Raw genomic sequence first — 25069 nt, forward strand, 5'->3', positions numbered from 1 at the left:
TTGTTTTCCAGGGGAGAAATTTTTACTTCAGAACAGTTATGTTTTTCCAGCTAAGAGGTAAAAAAACTTTCGTAGCAGGTACGAAATTACCAGGCGATTGATTTTATGCAAGTTAACTGTTCTTATCTACCAGGGCTGACAAAATCTTGTAAGAACATATAGTTAAATTCCAGCTCGACATTGAAGGACTTTCAAAAACAGAAACTCAATTTCCAGCTAACAGTTTAAATATCTGTGCGAACAGATCGACAATTTCCAGATGTTCCACATAGATGGAGAATTGTCAGCTGCCACTCCGCATTCAGAACAGAAGGAAAAGAACAGATCTTAAAGAGTTTTTGGAATTCCCTCAGAACAGATAGGAAATTCTTAGACACGTTATTTTTTGGATATCAAACTATTTTTTCATAAGAACAGATTATATTTTTCCAGCTGGTCCCAATCTTCAGTAGAACAGGCCACTTTTTTCCAGCAGACTTTTTTCTTTAGTTCGCTAAGAACAGACCGCCATATCCAGCTGGAACGTGCCTTCAGAACAGATATTTTGAAGTCCCCCTTCGCTGGATGCTTTCGAACAAAGGGCTCTTTTTTGTTGTTTGTTGTTTTTTTATTGATTTTCAAAGTCAGTCAGTAGAAGCGTTGTTTTATGTTCATATTGGGCTGTTCCATTAAAAAACCATACAGGGGTGGACGAATCTTTTCAAGTCATCAAAAAATTTAATGTGTCGATACCCCCTGGAAAACGGCGAAATTTGCAAAACTACCCTTGGAAAGTTTCTTTTCATACCTTAAAGTGAGGGTGGACGAACCGAAATCAGTCTTTTACCTCGTGGAGATTTTAGAATAACTCTTAGCCCCCTTGGAAAAATTAAAAAAGATCCCCAGAAAATTTTTCTCGGATTACTCTCTGGAAATGTTCGTCAACCCCCCTGGATGAATATAAAATGAAATGGTCTATTTTTGACGTAAAAACTCTCTGTTTTACTTTTATTTGTAAACAGCAAGGGCAAAATTCTCAGAGGGAATCTAAACTCAGGCATATCAAAATCCCTGGTGGGCACTAACTATCAATTGTTCTTTTTAAAGTTCAAGACGTCCATTTAACATTTGATGTACGTTCAAAAGAAAATTGTTTACACCATACCAAATCTTTCGTGATCATACTGTTGCTATTGGTGATAAACCTCTCATTATTGCGTCCTATTTATCAGAGGGAGGTTTGGTTTTGATTCATTAAAAAAAACACGCTTTTTATGAGAGTATACTCTATAAGAACATCCATGATGGCTTGAAATAAGGTCATTCGTGGAAATTTTTTTTACCGGTTATCCACCGGGCGAAACTGGCCGGGTCATTAATAAGGGGTTGTCATCAAGATTTATTTTTTGCGAATCTTGTCGATTTATGTCACAAAAATTGCAACCCGTAAAAATTCCTAATGAATTAAATATAAGGGAATAGAATACTACGGTTCTTAAAAATAAATAACTTTCAATTAGATATTCCCAATATCATGTTAATGTTCGATAGCTTACACGCTTTTTTTTTATAAGAATGTGTAAATCAATTTCATCATGGATATTCTTAACTTTTTTTGGGAAAATCATCCTAAAATATTCTTACAGCATTCTTAGGTTAGGATCCTAATTCAGACTAGAATTAACATTTAGTACATGCGTCTCAAGCATAAAATAGCATTTTTGTGAAAGGAGTGAGCCTTACTTGGGGGTAATTGACAATTTATAATTGAAAATGCTCTAAAATAGCATTCTTAGCATGAGTAACAAAATTCCATGATGGTGATATTCTTAGCAATATTCTTAATTTTTTGGCCATTTTCATCATGGACATTCTTATAAAGTATATTCTTATAAAAAAAAGCGTTTAATTCAATAAAACTTGAATAGTTAGTTTCAAAATTGAAAAAAAGTATTAAAAAGGAGGAAATAATATAATTCTATAAAAATTTGATAATTGTTTTCTGAAGGAGAAAGGAAGATATGGATCTAGTTCATTAGAAATGGCGTTAGCTTTTAAAATCTATTTGTTTATTTTGTTTCAAATCAAAATTTGTTCTTGTGTTTTATTCAACCAATTTTCAATCAACAAACTCCCCTCAAATGAGCCATTGAATGTTATCGAAGTTGAAAAAGTTGGGCAACCGAGATGCATCAGTATTTGCCATTACGATAAAAAATGTTTGACAATGATAATCAGTCAACCAGAATCGGGTATGCTTTATTTGATACAGTTATAGCCTAAAAACTAGTCTGCTTTACTGTTTGATAAATTATTTAATTATGATAAAAAAAGACTCGTATCAGCATGATTGAAATAAACAATAACTTCTTTTGCAGTTTTTTAATTTTGTTTTGGAAGCTGGACTTAAAAAAATATTTTACGAATTTTAATTCTTCGGTATACTTGGAACATAATGCGCATACGAGATATCTCGTCATCAGTATTTTTGGTACAGAACGCGATGACGATATACCTCGGCATCAGTATTTTTGGCACGGAACGCAATGACGAGATACCTCGGCATCAGTTTTTTGGCACGGAACGCGATGACGATATATCTCGTCATCGGTCGTTAAAGGGTTATACTATTTTCCATTTTGCAATCTGTTACATGTGAACTAACTATTCAAGTTTTATTGAATTAAAGGGACATTAAAGTACTGACGAAATTTGTAAACAAATCGTATGCAGCGGGATACAAAATCAAAACAAATGTCACATGCATAGACGTAGCGAGATACCCTGCAAAATTTACGAGGGAGTGCAGACGTTTATGACATATTTATTATCTTTTGATAAAACAAAGACAATAATTACAGTGTCGTAAAAACCGCTCTCATCCATAAATGCAGGGTATCTCGCTACGCCTGACCGGTTCAAAATAAAGAATTAGAAGAAATATGACTGACTTTGATTGTTTCAATTGTTTCAAAAGTTTAACATTCAATAATAAAATATTAACGTGATTTTGGGAATATTTAATTGAAAGTTGGTTTAAACACCGTCATATTGTATTCCCTCATATTTAATTAATATGGAATTTTTACGGATTGCAATTTTCGTGATAAAAATCGACAAGCTTCGGAAATAAGTCTTGATGACACCCACGTATTAATGAACCGGTCAATCTCACCCCGGCTCTGACCGGTAAAAAATATTTCCACTGATGGCTCTGACCATAGTCAAAAGATCGGTTACGCAGATTTGGAGATAAAACTTTTGTTTTGAGTTCCTTGACAGCTTGACACTTTTAACAAAAAATTGTCTTTATAAGTTGCTTTTGAATTTATTCTATCAACAGTAATTAGCAATTTAGTTACAAAAATGACGTTATGAACCTTAAAAAGACGTTAATAAAATTTTATATTACCCTCTTTTAAAAACGTGCTCATGCAATATACACCTCGGGTAACTTAATACATGTCCCAGAATTGCATTAATTTTTCCGCCCCAGTTCCAGTCCCTAAACCATAACAAACTATACATTTTTGGAAACATATTTGGATGTAGAATACCGTATCAGTGAACTCATCAAGAGGAAGAGAATTTTTTTTTGAAAATTTGAAAATTTGCTGATGTCAGCATTTTATCGCAAAAAATTCGAATTCTTGTAATTTCTGCTGACGTCATTATTTTGGGAAATACTTTCAAAAAATTTTGAAACATCTCAATGTAATTTATCACTGGTCCAAATTTCATAAAGTTTCGATGTCTAGATCTCGAGATATTTTGGTTTAAATATTAAAAATTATCAATATTTTTTGCTGAGTCAGCAGTTTTTCAGCATACTTACCCACTTTAAAAATGAATTATCTTGTGATCTAGACATCGAAAGTTAACAAACCATACCATTTCTGGATACTACTAATTCAGGGCTATCTAGCTGTGTGAATAATTTTTTCTAGAAATGCTCCTAGGAAAATGCTGACGTCATCGGAAAACGCCCAAAACGTCGATTTTTCGCCTTAAAAATGCTATTTCTCGGAATCAGGTGGTCGAAAATCAATAAATAACCCGATTTTCTTTATCTACTTTTCACGCTGAATCCGTTGGGAGCCTCAGATATTTGATTTTCAGACTTCGAACCGTTTACCGTTAGTAAAGGGGGGATAAGTTCTATCCATTAACTAAAAATCGATTCACTCGAAGACTGCAGGAGATTCGAAGGGCAAAATTTTTTTGTCAATTCTACACCCTATTAGGAGCATAATATCAAAAATTTGCCCTGATCTAAGGGGTGCCCTACATAAACCATTTTTAAGGCCTTTTTTGAATCTCGGACGCTGGTCTACATGAGCACAAGCAATGAGTTACCAATGCAGTCGTGTTCCAGAATCTTTTTAGAGCAAAAAAGTCGTGTGCCATAAAGGCTCATCATGAACTTCTTTCAACACAATTTCAAATGTTTACCAAAAATTAATGAAACCAAAAGTTTAAAGAAGTTTTTTCTCCGTGCTTTATGTCAAAAACACGGGCTACAAAATTATATCACTGCGGTCAAAACATGTAATTACTCGAAATAATTCACGTGATTTTATTCCCATGTTACTTGCTTTACACAACTTACAGCTGATAACTATATTAATTAGTGTCAATAAATTCGAACCAATCAGAAATACCATTTAACAAGCACATAAAAATTTTGAGTAAAAGCGTGATTTGTCTTTAGCCTATAATTCTGCAACCTATGTATTGAGAAAATATCGTCCCATGTGGAAAACTCCACTCTAACTTTTGTCCCCGCTGAAAATAATCAGATAAGCAAATCCTCACTGAAAGATATTGTGATATTTTTCCTATCCCCACTGAATTTTCTGGCTAGAAAACAATGAAATTCAAATCCCCAGCCATAAAGAAACATGGGAATATCAATCCGCATCGACTTTTAGTCCTTTATTTTTACCCCCATCGGCAGATAGAATCCCATCGGGTATGTTAGAAGTAACCTGATAACAGCTGTTCATGATTTTCTTACGTGCACGGTAAACCTCTGAAGGCACTTGAAAATTATATATCTGAGGAAAATAGTCCTCCTGCTGAAAATTTTACAACAAGAATCTTGTTGTGCGCCAGAAAGTCAAAAACTGATACGGCGCCCTATTCATAAACACAATCACGCAACTTTGTTGTCATTCCCAGTCCTTTTAGACGAACGCGGTTCTTACGATTTCGAGATTGCATATTCGTCAGATTGTTATGTTTTCACCCATCCCTTTAGAGCTTCAGCGTGGTGGGCAGAAAACAACCACAATCTGATCTCAGGTCTGTTAGAAGGGGGTGTTTACATGCAACAATTTACAAACTCTCCACATTATTTCCTGATTTTTTTTTCCAGGCAAAACAACTTGCGCGATGTATAACGTGTCAGACCAGTTCATGAACTTCACCACAACACCTAGTGACCCCTCAACTAAACACATCCTCTATACTAAACAGAAGCATTCGTGTTTTGACTGGCTCCTAGCTGGTGAACAAAAAAATGGAATATATCCAATCGCTGGTCAACGACAAGTTCAATGTAATTTTGAATACAAATCATGTAATGATGTTTTGAGTGCTGGCAATGAAGAAAGTGGATTTTATTATCTTTACAAATCACCTGATCAACCACCAGTGTATGAAGAATGTATTTTCTATAAACGTGACTGTAAAGATTGGAAAGATGCTGGCTACACACAGACAGGTGTTTATACGATACGCATTGAAGGGTTTCGGTTGGTGGATGTGAAGTGTGAAATGGATTTTGAAGATGGTGGTTGGATCATTATGCAACAAAGGTAGATTCTATAATGTCTTTAAGCGATTCTAATGAAAAACATTTTCTAGGGTTCGTGAAAAAAGGCATCTTAGCTATAAGTTTGGAAATTTGATGTATACACCCAGGGGGATTAGGCAGGTCAAGGGTACGGGTATGTGTTACCCTTGTGTATGTCTTTTTGGAACCTGACAGTCCCTTTAGGGGGGATCTCAGCCCCATAACGGTTCGGAACAAAGGAAATTTCAATTTTTTGCCCCTAAGTATACACTGTTTCAAGATCTCATGTCTAGTTTCTTTCGTTTTCGTGCTATTGACAACACGATTTTGAACAAGAAGGTCAAATCATCAAAATTATTGCACTCCTTTAGAGCAGAGTGTAGGAATAAAATAGATTTTATGAGATTTAATGAATGCATCAAAGTTTGGGTTGTTTTTTAATGGTTCTGGTAAAAGTGAAAATGTAAAAGGTATCAAAGTACACCCCCTTCTCACAGAACTGGAATTTTTTCAGTGGGGATAAAAATAACAGAAAAAAAATTCGATGGGGATTGATTCAGTGTGGATGGAAATTTTTTCCAGAGCGAGGATTGGTTTATTTGATTATTTTCGGTTGGGGACAAAAGTTGGACGATAATTTGCCACATGGCACGATATTTTGGCCCTTTCCAGTGGGAAAGCATCCCAGTGGGTCTGTGAAAAGCGGGTGTCAAAGTTAACAAAGATAAAGTTGTATAAATTTTTCGTCCATATTCCTTTTAGGTTTGATGGATCAGTGGATTTTCACCTCTTTTGGGACGATTTCAAAGAAGGTTTTGGTGACCTTAATGGTGAATTTTGGCTTGGAAATGAAATCGTTCATCAATTGACAAAGAATGGCGATTATGAGTGGTATTTCAAAGCCACCGCATTTGATGGTGATGTAGGAGAATCGAGGTAAATGAGGGTCTATTACGAAACTAGTTTTCATGTCGAACAGACAAATCGATAGTTTGACTGCTCATTAAAATCGAGCCTAAGAGCTCTAGGACCTGTAATTAATGGAATGGCTTAGGCCCATACTATATTTTAGTGAACTGAAACAAAAAAATTAATTTGGACTACGTAATCAAAGATTTTTCTGAAATTGTTTTCCATGTTGGACTGCCACGGTTGAAACGTACACGGTTCCTCATCTGACGCGATACGATATAACTGCGTGCATCGAAACCCTGCTCATTTTGGCCATGTGAACCTAGTTTTATTGTATGCCATGCAGAGCAGGACCGTTATACTGATTGTATAACAGCTTTGCCATGCATGGCAACGCGAATTTTGCCATGATATGTGTTCACAGATGTTTGTGATTAGGACAGCTTTTTGAAGGATTGTAGATTAGGACAGCTTTTGGGAGGATTGTAGAGCTAATTTTAGGAGGTGACCTTAGAAGATAGACTAGTAGATTAGTAGAGTTGTAGATAGGAAATTTATATAAGGAAAATCGGATTGTGGAAATTGGTAGAAGAGACAGAGGTAGTAAATTATGGCAGAAGAGTTGTGTAGCAGATCAGAGTGTGGAGATTGGTTAAAGAAACAGAGGTGGTGGATTGTGGCAGAAGATTTGTGTAACAAATCAGAGTGAGGAGATAGGAAAGAGAAACAGGGGTGATAAGTTGTGGGAGAAGAGTTATGTAGCAAAACAGAGTGTGGAGATTGGTAAGGGAAATAGAGGTAGTGGTTTTTTTAACGAGTTGAGAGGTGTGACAATGCAAGAAAAGAGCTTTTGTCATACTCTCGGGTACCTAATAGCCGGGGGGGGGGGCGCTAATAAATTTTTCCACCCAGGACATTCTTATTCCAACCCCCCCTTATTGATTTTTGGGAAATTTTTTTTTGAAAGTTCCCTCTTTTGCCCTAATTCTGCTGTATCAGCCTCCTTTTCTAACATTTTCCACCCAGGACATTTTTATTCCAGCCCCCCCCCGCTTATTAAATTTTGAGATTTTTTCCAACCCCCCTGCTTATTCCAAACCCCCCGGCTATTAGGTACCCGAGAGTAGATGGCTGTTTGAAGGAAAGAATAGTGACAACTACATGTGTTGGCAACTAGATATAGCAGGAAAAGACCCTGGTCACATTAGCTTAGAGAACTAGTTAATAACCCCAAAACCCAACCCCAAATCCCAAATCCCAAACCCAACCACCAAACCCAACCCCTCATAGGAAAATGTTGGAAAATGGCTGATGGAGGGCTGCTCTATCTCTTGACTCTGTGTTTTAATGCCTGCTATAACAAAACAATAGGGACAGGTCTAAAGGCCTGGATGTGATGGGAACACAAGTGAAGCATGTTCCCAAAGTCCGGTGTGAATTTGCATTTTTGGCCATGTGAGCCTAATAAACCTGCATGTTGGCTGTATAAGGCGCTTTTTCGATGCTGTCGGGTTCACTCACATTGCCAATATCGGTCTTAAAAACACAGCTAAAATCAGGTGGATACTACTTTTTTTGAAGATACTAAATTAAACTAGCCGTATGCGCAACGTCACACGCTGTGTGTCCCAATCCAGTGAGTCACTACACATCTTAAAAAACTCTAAGGAAGAAAGATAGCGACCGATGATTTTGATTTTAGGAAATAAAGGAGAAAAAAGATAACATTGCATTGCAATTTTTAATCACAATTAAGTATATGGCTTGGAAAAATTATATTTTAGATCTTCTTAGCCATCGTGGCTAGCCATCGTGGTTGGACATTCGAGGGTGACTTTGAAAGATTTTAAAAAGTTTTGAAAGTGATAGGGAGCCGCTATTGTAAACAGAAAATTTTAAAGAGCATCTGAATAAGAATTCTTCAAAATGAAAAAAAAAATTGGGAAAAAGGTTGATTTTAACCCATCCAGCTCAAGATTTCCTGTATAGAAAATAGTATCTTGGGGTCTCAAAGTTAGTCTATTGGTAGGAAATTGAGATGGTTCAACGCCGTGAAGAGGAGGCTTTGTAGAGCTTTGTTAGATTTTCGAAAACTTTTTACAGAACGTTGTAAACACACACGTTTTAGCATATTAATATATAAATTAGAGAAACAATTTCAAAGTGAAAGTTTAAAAGACCCTCTTGCTATACCCTTGAATGAAATAACTAATTTTACACACGCACAGTTCGCTTACTGGTTCAAAAGAATGCACATTCTTCAAAAAGACTAGAGTTCAAACCGGGACAAAGTATGATATAAAGATGTTTTGAAAAGTTTTGAAAGTGATAGGGAGCCGCTATTGTAAACAGAAAATTTTAAAGAGCATCTGAATAAGAACTCTTCAAAATGAAAAAAAAAATTGGGAAGAAGGTTGATTTTAACCCATCCAGCTCAAGATTTCCTGTATAGAAAATAGTATCTTGGGGTCTCAAAGTTAGTCTAGTGCGGTAGGAAATTTAGATGGTTCAACGCCGTAAAGAGGAGGCTTTGTAGAGCTTTGTTAGATTTTCGAAAAGTTTTTACAGAACGTTGTAAACACACACGTTTAAGCGTCATTCTTCAAGAAAGACCAGAGTTCAAACCGGGACAAAGTATAATATAAAGATGTTTTGAAAAGTTTTGAAAGGGATAGGTAGCCGCTATTGTAAACAGAAAGTTTTATAGAGCATCTGAATAAGAATTCTTCAAAATGAAAAATAAATTTGGGAAGAAGATTGATTTTAACCAATCCTGCTCCAGATTTCCTGTATAGAAAATAGTATCTTGGGGTCTCAAAGTTAGTCTAGTGGTAGGAAATTGAGATGGTTCAACGCCGTGAAGAGGAGGCTTTGTAGAGCTTTGTTAGATCTTCGAAAACTTTTTACAGAACGTTGTAAACACACACGTTTTAGCGTATTAATATATAGATTTATATAATCACAATTTTCAGAAAACAACAATAAATAACAATCATAAAAAACAAAAAGTATTCAAAAATATAAAGAAATACAGGCTTTTGAAGATCAAAATTCTGTCAGTTATGACACGATTTACGTCAAGTTTTGTCGGAAACATAACATATCTTAAAATGTCCACATCTTTTTTTGTGTTTGAGGTATAAGAATTCTATGCTTTTTCTGATGGTATCCAATCATTTTTGTTTAATTTGACATTCAAAAATCAAGAAATTTTGCCCACAACGTCAGTTTTTTGGCCATAAAATCTTTTGCCAGACCGAATTCGTGGGTCCCCTCTCAAAGAAGTCTCCAAATTCTATCAAGTTTCGAACCAATTACATGCGGTTGTGTTCCAAAAAAGTGCTACATGTCCTAAGGGTTTGCCCCAAATAAACCCGGTGAATATCTCGCACACAGTAAATGCAGTTGAGTACAAACACATTGTCGCCGGGTAGCTCAGTCGGTAGAGTATTCACCTTACAATCTAAGGTACGTGGGTTCGAACCCCGGTCAACGCCAACTCAGCGGATGAGTAGCTTAGATTGGGTAATCTGATCTAGGCGGTAAGTTACTGGGAGCTGAGAGTAGGTGTGGCGCTCCACCTCAGCATTCGATCTCCCAGATCTAGCGCAAATAGAAAAGGGGATAGACTCCCTCACTCCCGGCTCCGCTGACAGCCACCAGATGAATATACTTATTACTACTTACTTACAAACACTCAATAGGATGCTAAGAATGCACTGAATTCAAAGTCAGTAGAGCTAATTTGGGGGCACTAGCAAATATAAAGGAATTTTCGTTTATCTGTATTTCTTTGTATTCTTTTTAGATATTTTCCATTCGTTGTGGACAACGAGGCAACCAATTACCTATCGACAGCAACAAAGTTGTCAGGTATAAGTTCACTGACCAACAATGTACAATTCACAACACGTGAAAGAGATAACGATCCTAGAGGGGCCTTCAATTGTGCCTTTAAATATGGAAATGATAAGGGCGGTGGTTTCTGGTATGGGGCGTGTGGTGCGTTTTATCCTAATGGCGAGTATCATAATAGCGTGGGTGGAACTTATCAGAAGTATGTTTATTGGAATAATTACCGTGGTTACTCTGAATCGCTGAAGGAAACCATTATGATGATTCGGAAAAGATCATGCTCGTGAATATGTGTAATCGAATACCTACACAACATTATAGTAAATTAGACTCCTGTGTCACAGGCCCGCAGAGACCCTTACCCCCACTGGAAAATTTGACAAAGATTTTTGTTGACTTCGATTTCGTTCCCATTCGAATTTCAATATTTAAAAATTTGCACTCCAAACCTATCCCGATTGGGATATCAATGAGAGTTTTTGTCCCTACTGAGGAAAGGTTCCACCTTGGCTGTGAGACAGGGGTGTACTTTAATCATAGCGTGGTATAAAAGAAAGCTGCAGCCGAAATGATGACGTTATTTATTTCGTCATTATTAGATGTTCTATCTGCATCTCCGTGGTTTGTAAGATCTAAATAGAAGCTTTAAAAAATTATTACCATTGAATCAAAAGTATTTATAGTATTTAAAACAACTACGTTTCAAGTCTGAAACTTTTCTCAGTGCCCTCTTTAATTAGCTTGCTGGGTTACATTTTTATAAAGTTCAAGTAGCTTTTCAGAAATTTTTGGATTAAACAACACATTACAAGAACTAACTTTCAATCTTCAAATATTAAACTTTGAGTCTTCGAATGAAATTTCCAAAGAATATTTACAATACCAATAAGAACTTTAGAAATAACCAGGCAGGCATATTGAGGCACCTGATTTTCTTCAACTTCTTAAAACTTCAATATTCTGTGCATTCTAATACATTTAAACTAAGAGTATTTTCTTTTTACTTGCTTATGAACGCGCTTGGAGTTTGTTGAAGGTGAAATTTAATTGACAATTGAGGTTGTCACGGAACAATAAAAAAATATCGTTTACCTACTCACTTTTTCATAAGCTTTTTCGCATTGGATTTGACACGGAAGTGGAGCGAGATTTGTCAGAAAATGGCATACACTGTCCTGATATCAAATATGGGTCTGATATGAAATACGGGAACACTCTTATATAAAATTAAAACCTTTAAGGTCTAGAGCCACTTAAAACATTTTCAATCAAATAGAAACATTTGAAAACTGAAACACGAAAGAAGTTTGACTTTTCATCAAACTTCATCAACAATTTATGTCTAGACAGATATAGTTGCAGAAAACTTTTGAAATTTTTCATGATGTAGTTACGTGACGCTGACAAAACGTTTTTTCTGACATGTTTTCTGAGGCTAGTGGGCCACTTGAAACAAAGTTTAGCAATTGAACTGCAACTTGTTTATGTTTCATTTTGATGAAATTTGTTTCAAGTGGCCCAGACCTTTAACAATCCTCAATTCAAATCCCAGCTGACACACAACGTTGTTTCAACGTTTATCTAACGTTCACAACGTCCATATAACGTTAGATTAACGTTAAAACAACGTTGTGTGCCAGCTGGGATGGATTCGGGTATAAGAATCTTTCCTATTTGTTTCGTTGGTTTATTTTTTATTCATATAAAATTTTTACTTTTATTTTTAACAGTTGCACTATTATTATTACTTATGTAATCAATCGAAATATTTGTATTAAAAAAAATGAAATTTAGCTATTTGGGATCTGACGCCAATTAGATCGATAGCTAAATTAATTTTTGGATTAATTTTTAACAGGGTTTGGTTTTAATTCTCAAATAGTTATTGTTGTCATTGTTGTTTTTTCACTAAAATCATGGTATTTATAATTATCTATAAATTGTAAACAACTCTTTTCGTTTTATTTACGGTTTAAAAATAATATGTCAACGGAGTATGTCTTCATTTTTCATAGTTAGATAAAGTGATAGTCCAAGAATAGAGCTCCCCGGGAGGAACTTAACTCGCCATTAGGAGGCCTACTCTTGTCTCCCGAATAGACAGGGGGCGGGGTCCGAATAAAAAGGGGGGGGGGTAGGAAAGTTTTCTAAATTCTAATAAGGCGAGGCCAATTTTATTTGTTGTTTTACGGGCCAAGCTACCCAAAAAAGTGGGTCGGTCGGTCGGCGAAAAAATAAAAATAAAAGTAGAATTAATTACTATTAAAAGAATCGAAAATGGTGAGCTTGGTGAGCACATATCCCAATTTTAAAGGAACACAAAAGTACGGACTAAATTTGTAAACAAACCGTATGCAGAGGGACAAAATCAAAACACATGTCACATGGCAATATAAAAAATAAAAACAAATGTGGCTGATTTTGATTGCTTTGATTGTTTTACAAGTTTGTTTTGGACACGTGATTTTAATTGTTCTCTTTAATAACACGTGGTTCGCGCAATGTTTACATTTTAATACTTTTATGTCCCTTTAAGCTCAAGTAGTCTACACGAGATGTCTATTTAGACAGCTCCAGGCTTTCAGGCCTTAAAAAGGCATTAAAAATTCCTAGAAAAGTATTTTTCGGTTGATACAATTGTATATCATTTTATTGATTTATTTATCACATTTAAATTTCATAAATGAAATTTTACAGATCGGTGTTATTTTGGCATCATGGAAAAATATATTTTGAGCACTAGAATCTTCACACTACTATACTATATCTTATCAGTATAATATAAATCCTGTCGCAAATCAACCAGTTCAGGCTTATATATTTCTGTTTCACATTTTGGGATAATTAGGTGATTTGAGATTTCTTGCCTGAAGATTTCTTCCATGGTCCTGGGAAAAGCATTCAAATATTTTTAATAAACTCTAAATCCTGGATCAATCTTGTACCGAGATTCTGTTATACCACTTCTTTATTCTACTGAAGTACGTGATGTAATCGTGAGCGCTATCAGAATAGAAAAACGAGAACTAAGGGCCTAGTTTTTTACTTTTAGCAAGAAAGGAATATGATTTTGACGTAAGAAAGTCCAGTTTTAGAGATTTCAAATCGTCATTTTTCGACTCTGGAAAAGGTGTGAATTAATGACTTAGAAGTTTTGCTCAAGACTATGGAAGGAATCAACAAGCAAAATATCTCAAACTATTTGAGTGTTTCTTAAAGACTGTATCGGGATGAATTTCAATGTTGTTATAAAGCAACAAGAATGCTAACTAATTCGAACACAGAATAGTTAAACAGTAGGGACAAATAGTTGTTTGTACAATCTGGTATTTTTCCATGACACTGATCGTATTATCAAACAACACCCATATTACTGCAGTAGACATACTATCACATTGATTCCAGATCATTGTAATATGCTTTTGTAGCTTGTGTAGTCGATGAGTGAGAAAGGTGTATATTCAAATAAGTATTGTCAGATATGATGTCTCTCCTCAACATTCGTGACATGTCATATGACGGATATATGAAACGAAATCTTGATTTAGTGTGGCTTGAAAAGTGTTTTGCTCTATCAGGTGTTGATGATTTTTGGAAGCGATTTCCCCAATTTCCATATGTAATTGATCCATCCAAAACTGATAAAGAGAGGCAATGTCTTTAGTTGATACTGCATTTTAAGCTTTTATCTCACTGTGTCTCCGATGTTTCTAATAAAGATTGCATTACATATACATACAAGCCATACTGTCAAAGCTTTTGTTTCTGAATGATTTTTTCTTGCAGAAGAGGTAGTGCGATACCAGCCATACGGGTCAATTTTGTTATTTGTCAAAGTGTCACTGCCTGCTTGTTTCAATTCAAAGTTACATCGATCTTTATAACACCAGTGAGCCTAAGAAAGAGAAACTTTTTAAACAGATAAATCTACAAGCTCCTAAGCAATAAAGAGACAAATAATCAGTTTTGACTGGTTAACTCCTTCAGTACTTGGAGGACTTTTTTTTTCATGATTTATCTTTTCAACAAATTAAAAAAAAAATCGCTTATAAATTTAGGAAATTTATCTGGGCTACTGAAAGAGTTAAAGCATACAAAAGTAAGAGGTAATTTATGTTTCTAGTACAATTGGTATTACATACTTGAGACGAATAATCCTTACCTTACAATAATCCATATTGGGATCGATTTTCTTCTGGTCCTCGCAATATAATCTAGATTCAACTGCGCATGTTTTTGATACACGTTCCTGTATTTCGGACACAAGTCTCCCATTCTCGATTACCCAAACTTTAGTGCTGCTAAAACGTAAAAGACAGGAGAATTGAGAGCCATGGCACGTCTTCGTTGTTTCCGTCTTGTTGCAATATTCGATTTTTCCTGAACAATCAAAACATTCGATTGATAATGTGCCTGAATTAAAATATTGATGAGAAATGTATTGATAAAAGTCGATATGTACACAAAGAGTATCTTGCTATTTTTTTGGCTAAGCAGTTTCTTCTTATAGTAGAGGGCCAATCCTTCAAGATCATGTTCTCAAACACAAACACAAACACTCAGCTAAGAGAATTTGTAGTTCCGTCAGGTTAAGTACAGTGTAGAATAAACTGATGTAAAACGATCGTAATGTACCTAACCGGGATGTCATATTTCTTTGTGTGTTTAAGAACAGGACTTGTTGTAGTATATTGTTCTGCTCAGAATTTCTTGCTCTATCCGGTGATATCAATATATATCGGACGGAGGATCGATACATCAATTATATTTTCTCAATTCAACTTTGAAATATCGTCAATTTCTTGTTCTTACAAATTTGTAACTTAAAAAACTAAATTTGGTCTATAACTTTTGAAATGATATATAGTTCAAAGTAATAGATATACCTTTAACACAGGTGAAAACCAAAAAAATTGAAATGCAAAATCCTTCAAGTATTGTTGACATCTTAAATATTTTTGTCTAATATCACTAGCTTGACAATCGATGTTCTTTTTAATGAAAATATTCTCCCTCCTTTCTCACAACGACATGTTTTTAAAATCATTTTAACTTCTTGAAAATATATTATAAAGTTATTTTTCATGAAAACCTAGAGTTCTTTTGTAAAGGATTAGTCAATAATTTATTATCAAGTTTACAGGGATTCTAAAACAAATACGAACAAAATTATTCGTTTTCAAAAAAATATTCCCGTTTTTACTTCGTATGAAATGGGTAATCATAGTCTTTTTTGTTAGTATAAGAATAATTTTCATAAGAACCAACTAGCAAATCCTTGCTTCAAATAAAATATAAAATTTATTTAGACAAAAACAGAAAAATTTAACACTACTGTGTCACACACCCGGTGGGAAAATACCCTTAAATTTCAAACCCACTGGAAAATTAGCTTCAAAATTCAATTTTTAAAATTGCATTCCAAAACCATTCTACTGAACCTTTCAACCTTGGAACAATAGAATTTCTATCCCCATTTGGATATCAAAAGGAACTGTTATCCCCGTTTGGATTTCAATAGGAACTTTTATTCCCACTAAGCAAAAAAGTTCCACCGGGGCTGTTAGAAAGGGGTGTATTATAGTACCAACGCCAGCTGGTTAAGTGTTCCTTTCTTCACCTCCACGATCTTCAATTAGAATTGCAGACAAGCTTGTCTTCAGTCCCTTGGTTCGTTCCTACTGAAGTATAATCTAAGTTCTGAAATCAAAGCTTTTATTTTGGACAAAAAGCAACCTTTTTGGCAGCGTGATTTTGGTTGCAATCTGGAATGATTATCAGTTTTATGAACAGCTTTCTCATATCAGTTGAATCATCAGCTCGTCATATTCGACAGATGACAAAAACTTACACCCAGATTAATAGAAAAATTGGAATCTTCTGGTCTAAAGGCCGCTACCCACTCAGCATTTTATGGTCGTCGAACAAGGCGCACGGCTTAATTATTGCATAAATTACATAAATCAAGCCTTCAAAGGCTGTCGCTTTGAGCGCAACAAGAGTTGAAACTTTTTAACTTTTTTTGCGAAGCTGTACAGCTCATCCTTTGTTTTTCTAAAATCAACCAACCAGAAAAGAGAATTTTCTTCTTGTACCGTGTGCAAAAGATGTGTATCATGTGCTAAAGATGATGAACAAAAGAAAAGAGAAAAAATGTGCTGCAGAGTGGAATGAGAAAAGCGCTCAGCAAACAAAGAGCTCGAGCCGTGCACTTTGTTCGGCGACCATAAAATGCTGAGTGGGTAGCGGCCTTAAAGTTCGCTACGTACTCAGCATTTTATGGTCTGCGAACAAGACGCGCGGCTTAATTATTGCATAAATTACATAAATCAAGCCTTTAAAGGCTGTCGCTTTGAGCGCAACAAGAGAACTTTTTTCGCTAAGCTGTGCGGCTTCCCTATTGTTCTTTTTTAAATAGCCAATCAGAAGAGACATTTAACTTTCTTGTACCGTGTGCAAAAAAGTATCAACAATAGAAAAAAGAAAGAATGTGCAGCATATCTCTCCTTTATTTTGGATCAGTGGAATAGAAAAAGCGTGCAGCGACCAAAGCGCCCGAGCTGTGCACCTTGTTCGCAGACCATAAAATGCTGAGTGGGTAGCGGCCTTAAGGCGAAAAACTATACTGTTATTTCAAATTATGCCCGAAAAAAAAACACCACTCTCGGTAAGCAATTTTTTCTGCTAAAACAAGTTTCAAAAAGCCCAAGTAAAAAAACTTTTTCTTGTAGAATTCTGATGATAACGCTCATAATTGTATCACGTCGATAAGTAAATTCAAAAAGTGAGGCGGGCAGCACAGACAGCTCTATTACGAGATTGCACCGCTCATTTGCTGATTCAAGTTTTTTTTTTTGATTCGTACCTGTTTCTCGGATAAATAGAATGAAATGTGACAGAAAAAAGAGTGACAGAAAAAAATGCTAGCAAATGTGGATTTTGGTAAGCCTCATATTGAAATTTATGTAATACTCTACCGTACACGGTCTTTGGCTTGGTGTTCGGTTTTCGCACCTCCTAAGTGTGAAAATTTTGTAAACTTCTACCGGAAGGTAATTTAGGGGAAGAGAGTTCCGCGAAGCTTTTAACTTATTCGTGAAATCAAGTGAATGTTGCCCCAAAAACATTTTCGGTATATATCAGAATTGTCCAGGAAATAGAATGAGCCTGATAAGAAAGCTTGACAATAAGGGTTAAAAATATTGTGCTAGACAAAGCTTTGAATCCCCGGGGGCGACTAGGGCAAAATGGGTTACGGGGATGCGCCGCTGGTCAGGGTAGGGTCGCAAAAAAACCAAAATAGAAAAATGAGTCCCTCGTAGGGTGCCTTTTTTGGAAATTTTGGAAAAAAAGTAGAAAATTTGAGAACATTTTGGAATTTCAGTTCCATTCAGGGTCACTTTTTTTGCAAATTTCGGCAAAATTTTTGAAAAAACGAGTCCCACGTAGGGTCCATTTTTCGAACCTCAGTGGAGCATCCCCGTCGGTCGGCAAGGGTATTACCTCCCCGGGTTTTAAATATTTATTTTGATCCTGTTATTCAAATCAGCCAACTTAAAAGTATCCACAATTTGGATTACCAAATTTCGCCTGTCCGTGCAGTAGATTTTGCAATGGGAGGTCTGGAACTAAACTCTCTTTTAATTTAACCCTATTCGTACTAGAGACGGGATCACCTAAGATACCAAGGACCTTTTATGCCAAATTTCATTCAAGTTAAGATGTGGTACAGGGAAATAGTTCTGAACCACACTTAAAAGTCTAGTATACATATAGACCCCTGTGTCACAGACACCTTAGCACCCCAGCCTCACTGGAAAATTTGATCAAAATTTCGTCCCCGGTGGGAAAAATATCCCGCAATTATGAGAAATTGACTCCGATTTTATCCCAATTTAAAATTTGATGTTCAAAAATTGTGTTCCAAAACCATCCCTATTCGTGATATGCACCACTGCAATGTCTTCGGACATTACATCACGGAACCAATCGCTCATTGGTTGTAAGTGACGTAAAATCAGTCAATACGTCACTTTGAACCAATCAGCTATTGGGTGGAATGGAAGACATTGCAATGGTGCATATCATGAATTGGATTTTTTAATCTTGAAACAAAAGAATTTTCATCCCCTTTGCGATTCCAATAGAATCCCCAGTTGCGAAGGTTAAAAGGTATTGTAGAGTCAAACCACAAAATATTTTCAACCTTTATGGATAAGGAAAGTTATGACAAGAAATATGAGTATATCGAAGAAGTAGGTAACCCACCATCTTTTTCGAGGAAAATTGAACTGCTCCTTTTGAGCTTTATCATGGAGACCGCTAATCAACTGTCGAAATATTGGATAAATTGCTATAGATTGCTCTGCAGATTCAATCTTCCATCTCCATCCATCATGTTTTTCAAACCACGTTTGTTTCTTATAAGCATTTGCTTCAACTACACTCGATTGTAAGGTTGGAATAAGCTCTGATTACTCATTCAAAACGGAGTAAAAACGGGAATATATTTTTCAAAACGAATAAATTTTTACGTATTTGTTTTAGAATCCCTGTAAACTCGATAATAAATTATTGACTAATCCTCTACAAAAGAACTCTTGGTTTTCATGAAAAATAACTCATAATATATTTTCAAGAAGTTATAATGATTTTAAAAATATGTCGTTGTGAGAAAGGAGGGAGAATATTTTCATTAAAAAGAACATCGTCAGGAGGATCAGCCATCAATATCGAATCAAACGGATGAATATTGCCAAAAAATGGATATGTTTAGATCAACTTTTTCAATGTTCATAATCATCGGATACTTAGGAAAAGGTATTGCTTTTCAATTATCCAAATTTTCTACCTTATAGAAGAACTGAAAATTATATCGAACTTTTCTCTACTTAAAAAGAAACCGGCACGTCCAGTCTCCGATTAAAGAGCAGTATCAAGGAGTAAGAAATGGGTAAAATAAATATATCAGCAAGTTAAAGATTCCCGCCTTTTAAAAATGAGGAATAAGGTCTGGCCGATAATTTCGTTGTAAATATCCGCCTCTTGTTATAGATAGAAAGACATGTAAATCATTGGGCTTTTCTAGAAAAAACCGTATACCCCCTGAGGAGGTCAATTTCCGTTCCAAGGGGGTAAGGTTTGATATGTGGAGGAATTCCATAGGGAGATACAACAATCTGTCAAAAATAACTGGAATTTCCATGGGGGTAGCCTTTTAAATCCTACTAAAATTCAGAATTCCAGAGGAGTTTAAACCTGAAATTGCCTGGAATTCCAGGGGGTTACAGCATTTCCAGCCACAAAATGATGGACCTCCTCAACAGGGGGTATACGGTTTTTTTCTGGAAAAGCCCATTCTCTATTGGTTTCTTTTTCAGTTGAAACGTTGAAATGTTACACATGCTCCACTCTGGATCCACAAGTTTGCAAACTCCAACAACAGAGGGATGAATTTCAGAAAGAATGTGGACCTCGGACAACGTGTGTGACCATGACATATAAACAAATGACAGGTGGTGAAGAGGTCACACGATTTATAAAGAAATGCGGAACACCTTACTCACAACGATGTGATGATAGTTGTAGTAATGTTGAACATCTAGTCCCTAAAAGTTGCAAGGTGAGAAAAATAGTTTACCTGCACTTTTGAACACCACCAGGGAACAATGAATGAAGATGGCCCCAAGAAATTTTAGCCTAAAAATCACTAAAAGTATACACATTTTGGCTTTAAACCCTGGGCATTGAGGAAACCATAAAAAAGATCTAAAAATTTAAGTATAAAGAAGTGTTTCAACACTAGGTTACTTAGTTTGAAAATACTAATGTAACTTTAATTCCTTTACAGACATCCTGCTGTACATCAAATCTTTGTAATGAAGAAGTTAACACAACTGTTATTTGGTATGCACTCATTGGAAAACCAAATCCAAATTCAAGTCAACAAGTCCAATTCAATGGCTTGTTATGGCTACTCATTAGTTTGATTTCTTCAATATATTTTGTATAAAAACTTAAGGTGGTAGTCTACTGAGAAATGGAAAAAGTCATTTTTTTACTTTTTTTGTAATAACTTTTGAAATTTTTAAGATATCTCAATGAAACTTTCCACAATGGTAGTAAAACTATTAACAATGCAAAATATGAAAAAAAAATTCTAAAAATAGCACAGACGAGGGTGATACCGACCAGGGGGTTATGTACTATAGTTTTCTCCATACAGGTTTTTAAAGACTTCTAAAACGTTTTAGCAAAAGATTTTTGGTATGGTGGTTGGTATTCATGAAAGGCAGATGATGAGTGAAAAAAAAATTGATAATTATTTTCCAGGGGGTCTGGAACCTAAAAAACGTGATTTTTGAGATTTAGAACCAATGACAGATTTTTTTGAATTTTTTCTTCACTCATCCTCTGCCAAATGGTACATGAAACAACCCCTGAAAATTTCATGGAGCTAGCACTTTTCAATCCCGAGAAAAACCTGAATAGGCGTTAGCAAACCCCCGGAAACGCGTTTTGAGAAAATCAAAGAAAAAGACAAAAGTCTGCAAAAATGGGTCTTATTTTAAGCTGGAAAGCTCTTTTCAAAAAATTTCTTCACTGAATACTCATCCAACCAGTCAGGTTTCAAAAGTTAAAGTAAAACATTTCACAAAAATTGATAAAATATCCAAAAATCAACAAAAACATCTTGCGCTTAAGTCATGTATACATAGCAAAGTTTGCGGTAATCTTGCGATAACATCAAATTTGGGTGAAAACAGCCACATAAGTGTGTCAAAATGTTCATTGAAAGTCCAGCATGACTCTCTGTAGGCATGAAAACTTTTTATGTGCATATTTTTATTCACATAGACTAGATGACAATGAGCAATGAGCTGGGCTTGAGCTTGACCGAAGGAAGGCTGTTAGGAGTGGCGGGTGTCAGATGAGAATGTGATGTGCGTCTCCAGAAGTTAGGTCCAGTTCATTATAATGAACATTTCCATCTCTGTTACATCATGTTGTGCTTGGAAATATCTCAGTTACATTTAAATCCACTACAAAACATTATGTGAGCCACCAAAAGCACACCGCCTATGCTCTCAAAACAAAATGGCGGCAACTTAAATGTTTTTCGTCGTAGAAATCCAGCAACATAACCAATGTACAGCAACTTTATAGCTTCTATAGGGTCTATTCTTCATTTAAACAAATCATTTCCATCAAAGAAATTATGTTTTGATCTAAAACTTGCCAAGAAATCTGCAGAATCATGCTTACAGCTTGCTTTTCAGCTTGTTTTGATGTGTTACACTACTGAAGCTACCATCTTTAATTTTAAGGATGACGTAATGCCACGGAAAATAATATTTTGACGCTTGAAAAGGGCGTAAAAAGAGCTTTCTTTTGGTGTATCACATTGCTATGTTCCGACCGAGATTGAAGAAATAAGTCCTTAGCAACATGATTTTTTCCGTTGCTAGGGCGATTTTTCAAGCACCCAGCAGGACAAAAATGCTCACTGCGACCTGAAAAATAAAGATATCTCTCTGAAATTTCCAGGAGATGTTCAGAAAGACCTAAGGATCTCAAAACACCCAAAAACCAAAATTCGACAATTTTTCGATGATTTTCCCTTTCTCAGTAGACTACCACCTTAAAGGGATTATCAGATGATTTTTTATATTTGGCTTACAGATACCTTTTTCTATGGTCCTAAGAAACACCTCCAAAGTTTTTGATCCAATTATTTTCCAAAGCTGAGATATTCAACTTTGAATTTTCAAGTTTTTACTTGAAAACAATAGAAATTCAACGTAAAGATTGTGTAGTGATCCATTTTTAGAGATATTAAAATCAAATATATCAGCTTTGGAAAAATATCGGTTCACGAAAAGATTTAGAGGTGTCTCTCTGGACCATAAAAGATATCTCTAAGCCAGATATCAAATGTCATCTGATAATCCCTTTAAATACCACTGTTTATTAATTTTGTATTTAAATGTGAAATAATTTGACGATGGGAATGTAATATTTCATAATAGTTTTAAATGATAGATAACTTTTATTAGCCAGCCCCGGTGACTCTTTAAAGCAGTTCGTCGATTTTTTTCCCGCTGGTGGTCAAGAATTTTAGTTTTAAATCCTATTACGTATTAGTTTCGGGGAAGAGGTTACCGTATCGGGGAAAAGAAATGTCAGAATTTTATTTAGTGGGGGATTTTTTTCGTCGGGGAAAGACTTCGTCACCTAGAGTAGGCACTTCAGACACGTGACTAAAAGTTGTCGTGAAGATTATTTAGCGGGGAAGCGTTTTTTGCCCCCGCAGGAGCGTAGCGACGAGGAGGCACTGATAGCTTCATGCGTAGATATTGGACTGGAATCTCAAATTCTTGCGACTTTGTTGTCGCACTCTTCTGTTCCGTACTTGACCTCTTCCGTAATTACTCGGTTTTTTTCCAGTCGATAGATATACTTTATTCATATTTTCATAATACGTTATATGATATTACCATTATTACATATTACATTTTATTAAGTTTTGATTTAACATTGAAAATCTGAGGCGAGTGTTATACATGCAAATTATAACAGTGTATAGCAATACACCATAACACGAATTACAATACTTGTACAAATCAAAACAAACAAAGTGGCAGACTGGTTATGATGAGGAGCTGATTCATTGACTGGAAAAAGTGTTTTGTAGTTCAAATTTTGTTTCTTGTCTTTGAAACTGAATACTAACTACTGTAAATTAGTCAGAAGTTCATTTCAGCAATAGTTTTAATTCTTTTTCCGGAATCTTTAAAGCAATTTGCTCATATTTTCAAATGTGCATTTGATATTTTTGTTCAAACTCTATTTTATCTTTGTCTGTTATTTTATTAATAACTACTTTTATTGTTTATAGAGCTTCTTGAGCCTAAATACCATCATATGGTCGTAACTCGAGAAAGTTCTTCTTAACCTTTTCAGCCCGGCGGACGAGTATAGTCGTCGAGCATACGTTCCGGCAGACGAGTATAGTCGTTTTTTTGACATAGTGATCTTCTAAGCTATATTTCTCCCATTGGCTTCTTTGCTAGCCGTAGAAGTAAAGAGAAACGGAAAGTAGAGATTCCAAGCTTTCTTTTGATATATGGTGATGTAATGTTTTGATTACGTGGTGAGGCAGCAGATTTTGGAGAAAAGGTAGAGAAAAACACTGAATCAAGATGGCGACCAAGAAATGGGTTTTTCAAACTTACTGCTAAAGTTCTTGGATTTTTTGACTGGTTTAGGCCACTTTTCTTCATGGAAACATTGTTTTTATAATGGCAAAACATCCAGTAAGTATATCTTATATTTTTGTGTTGTTTTGTTTTTAGCATAAAAATTCCATTTATTTGTCATTTTGACCACTTTTCTCGACAAACCATCGGAGTCGACCCAAACTTACAGTACTTTTTACTTTTTATTCAGGTTGGAGCATGGAAAGTGGACAAATTTAATGCAAAAGTGTTTTCTACACCTCATTTATTTCAAAGGAGCACCAAAGAATTTGAAAAGCCTGGATTTATGTTGAATTGCACTACTTCTTCCGCTCCACCAGCAACGGTCGATCGATCCCCCCCGAAATTCTTGGCTCATAACGATGTCCTGATTACAGCTTATTTGGATCAAAATGATGGCAGGAACCACATAACAGCCACATGGAATTATTATGATGACATTTAGCATTCCTTATGGGCAAAAGAGACCAGATTTGATAGCAATGAGTTTGCCTCAAAAGGCTTACGGTTTTTGGAAACTTTGCAACTGTCGCCGACTATCCCATCTAGTTTCATGGTAGCCGATACCCTTCAAAAGCTTCAGGAGCTAAGAATACTGACTGAAAGTGTTGTTTAGATAGTTAGGGAATACTTTTACACCATTTTTGATGTTGTAGCTGCTTCTGGAAACACATTATCATCAAAATACTTCAAAATTGTATATATCGGATTTTTTTAGCCGAAAATCGTGATTTTTGGCAAAAGTGACCGATATTTGGGAGGCTGGTGTGACACATACAGATTTTTCTGGATGCTGATTTTTGGTATATTACTTCAAAATGATGTATAGATTGATAAATAGCCAAAGACAGATTTTTTAATTAACTTCCCCCCACTTTTTTTTGCTCTAGAAGTGAAAAATGCAAAAAAAGTGACGTTACCGCAAAACGTGAAAAAAAACTGTGGTTTACGTGATGCTACCATTTTTGTTGGAATATTTTATTTGGATTGGTACTTGGTCTAAAAGTTGTAAAATTTATATAGCTTTTCAGGGATACCTTACTTTTTTTCTAAAGATTCCTAGTTCTTGAGTTATGATCAAATAACTGAATATGTCTATTTTCTGAAAAAATGTTGCGCGCTGACAGCGTGAAAATTTAAAAAGTTGCGCGCTGGAAAGGTTAACTTAGTAAAACAAGATACCGGCAAAGTATAAAAAAGTTGAATTTACGCATATGTACACTGAAGAAAGGGGTACAAAATAAGGCCTAAAAATTATACCCTTACA

At 35.4% G+C, this 25069-nt stretch overlaps 2 protein-coding genes and 2 long non-coding RNA genes across 4 annotated transcripts; 3 read left to right on the forward strand and 1 right to left on the reverse strand.

Annotated features, from left to right (window-relative positions):
* Positions 1–1979: 1979 nt before the first annotated feature.
* LOC136820838 (ficolin-2-like) lies at positions 1980–11346 on the forward strand. The gene is made up of 4 exons (XM_067077074.1): positions 1980–2231; positions 5357–5798; positions 6539–6712; positions 10497–11346. The coding sequence occupies exons 1-4, from the start codon at positions 2021–2023 to the stop codon at positions 10828–10830; spliced, it is 1161 nt and encodes a 386-aa protein (XP_066933175.1). The 5' UTR covers positions 1980–2020; the 3' UTR covers positions 10831–11346.
* Positions 11347–13606: 2260 nt separating this feature from the next.
* Positions 13607–20178, reverse strand: LOC136820819 (uncharacterized). Its single transcript, XR_010848646.1, has 3 exons — positions 20110–20178; positions 14706–14956; positions 13607–14438 (listed from the first exon to the last, which is right to left on the reverse strand). It is a non-coding gene; the product is annotated as an uncharacterized lncRNA (long non-coding RNA).
* On the forward strand, positions 19198–20564 carry LOC136820818 (uncharacterized). The gene is made up of 3 exons (XM_067077053.1): positions 19198–19363; positions 19924–20165; positions 20394–20564. The coding sequence occupies exons 1-3, from the start codon at positions 19306–19308 to the stop codon at positions 20553–20555; spliced, it is 462 nt and encodes a 153-aa protein (XP_066933154.1). The 5' UTR covers positions 19198–19305; the 3' UTR covers positions 20556–20564.
* A 3077-nt stretch (positions 20565–23641) lies between these two features.
* Positions 23642–24666, forward strand: LOC136820820 (uncharacterized). Its single transcript, XR_010848647.1, has 2 exons — positions 23642–23859; positions 23993–24666. It is a non-coding gene; the product is annotated as an uncharacterized lncRNA (long non-coding RNA).
* The last annotated feature ends 403 nt before the right edge of the window (positions 24667–25069 follow it).

This window comes from Clytia hemisphaerica, unplaced genomic scaffold (genome assembly GCF_902728285.1).
Source record: "Clytia hemisphaerica strain Z4C2 unplaced genomic scaffold, Clytia hemisphaerica genome assembly, whole genome shotgun sequence".
NCBI lineage: Eukaryota > Metazoa > Cnidaria > Hydrozoa > Leptothecata > Clytiidae > Clytia > Clytia hemisphaerica.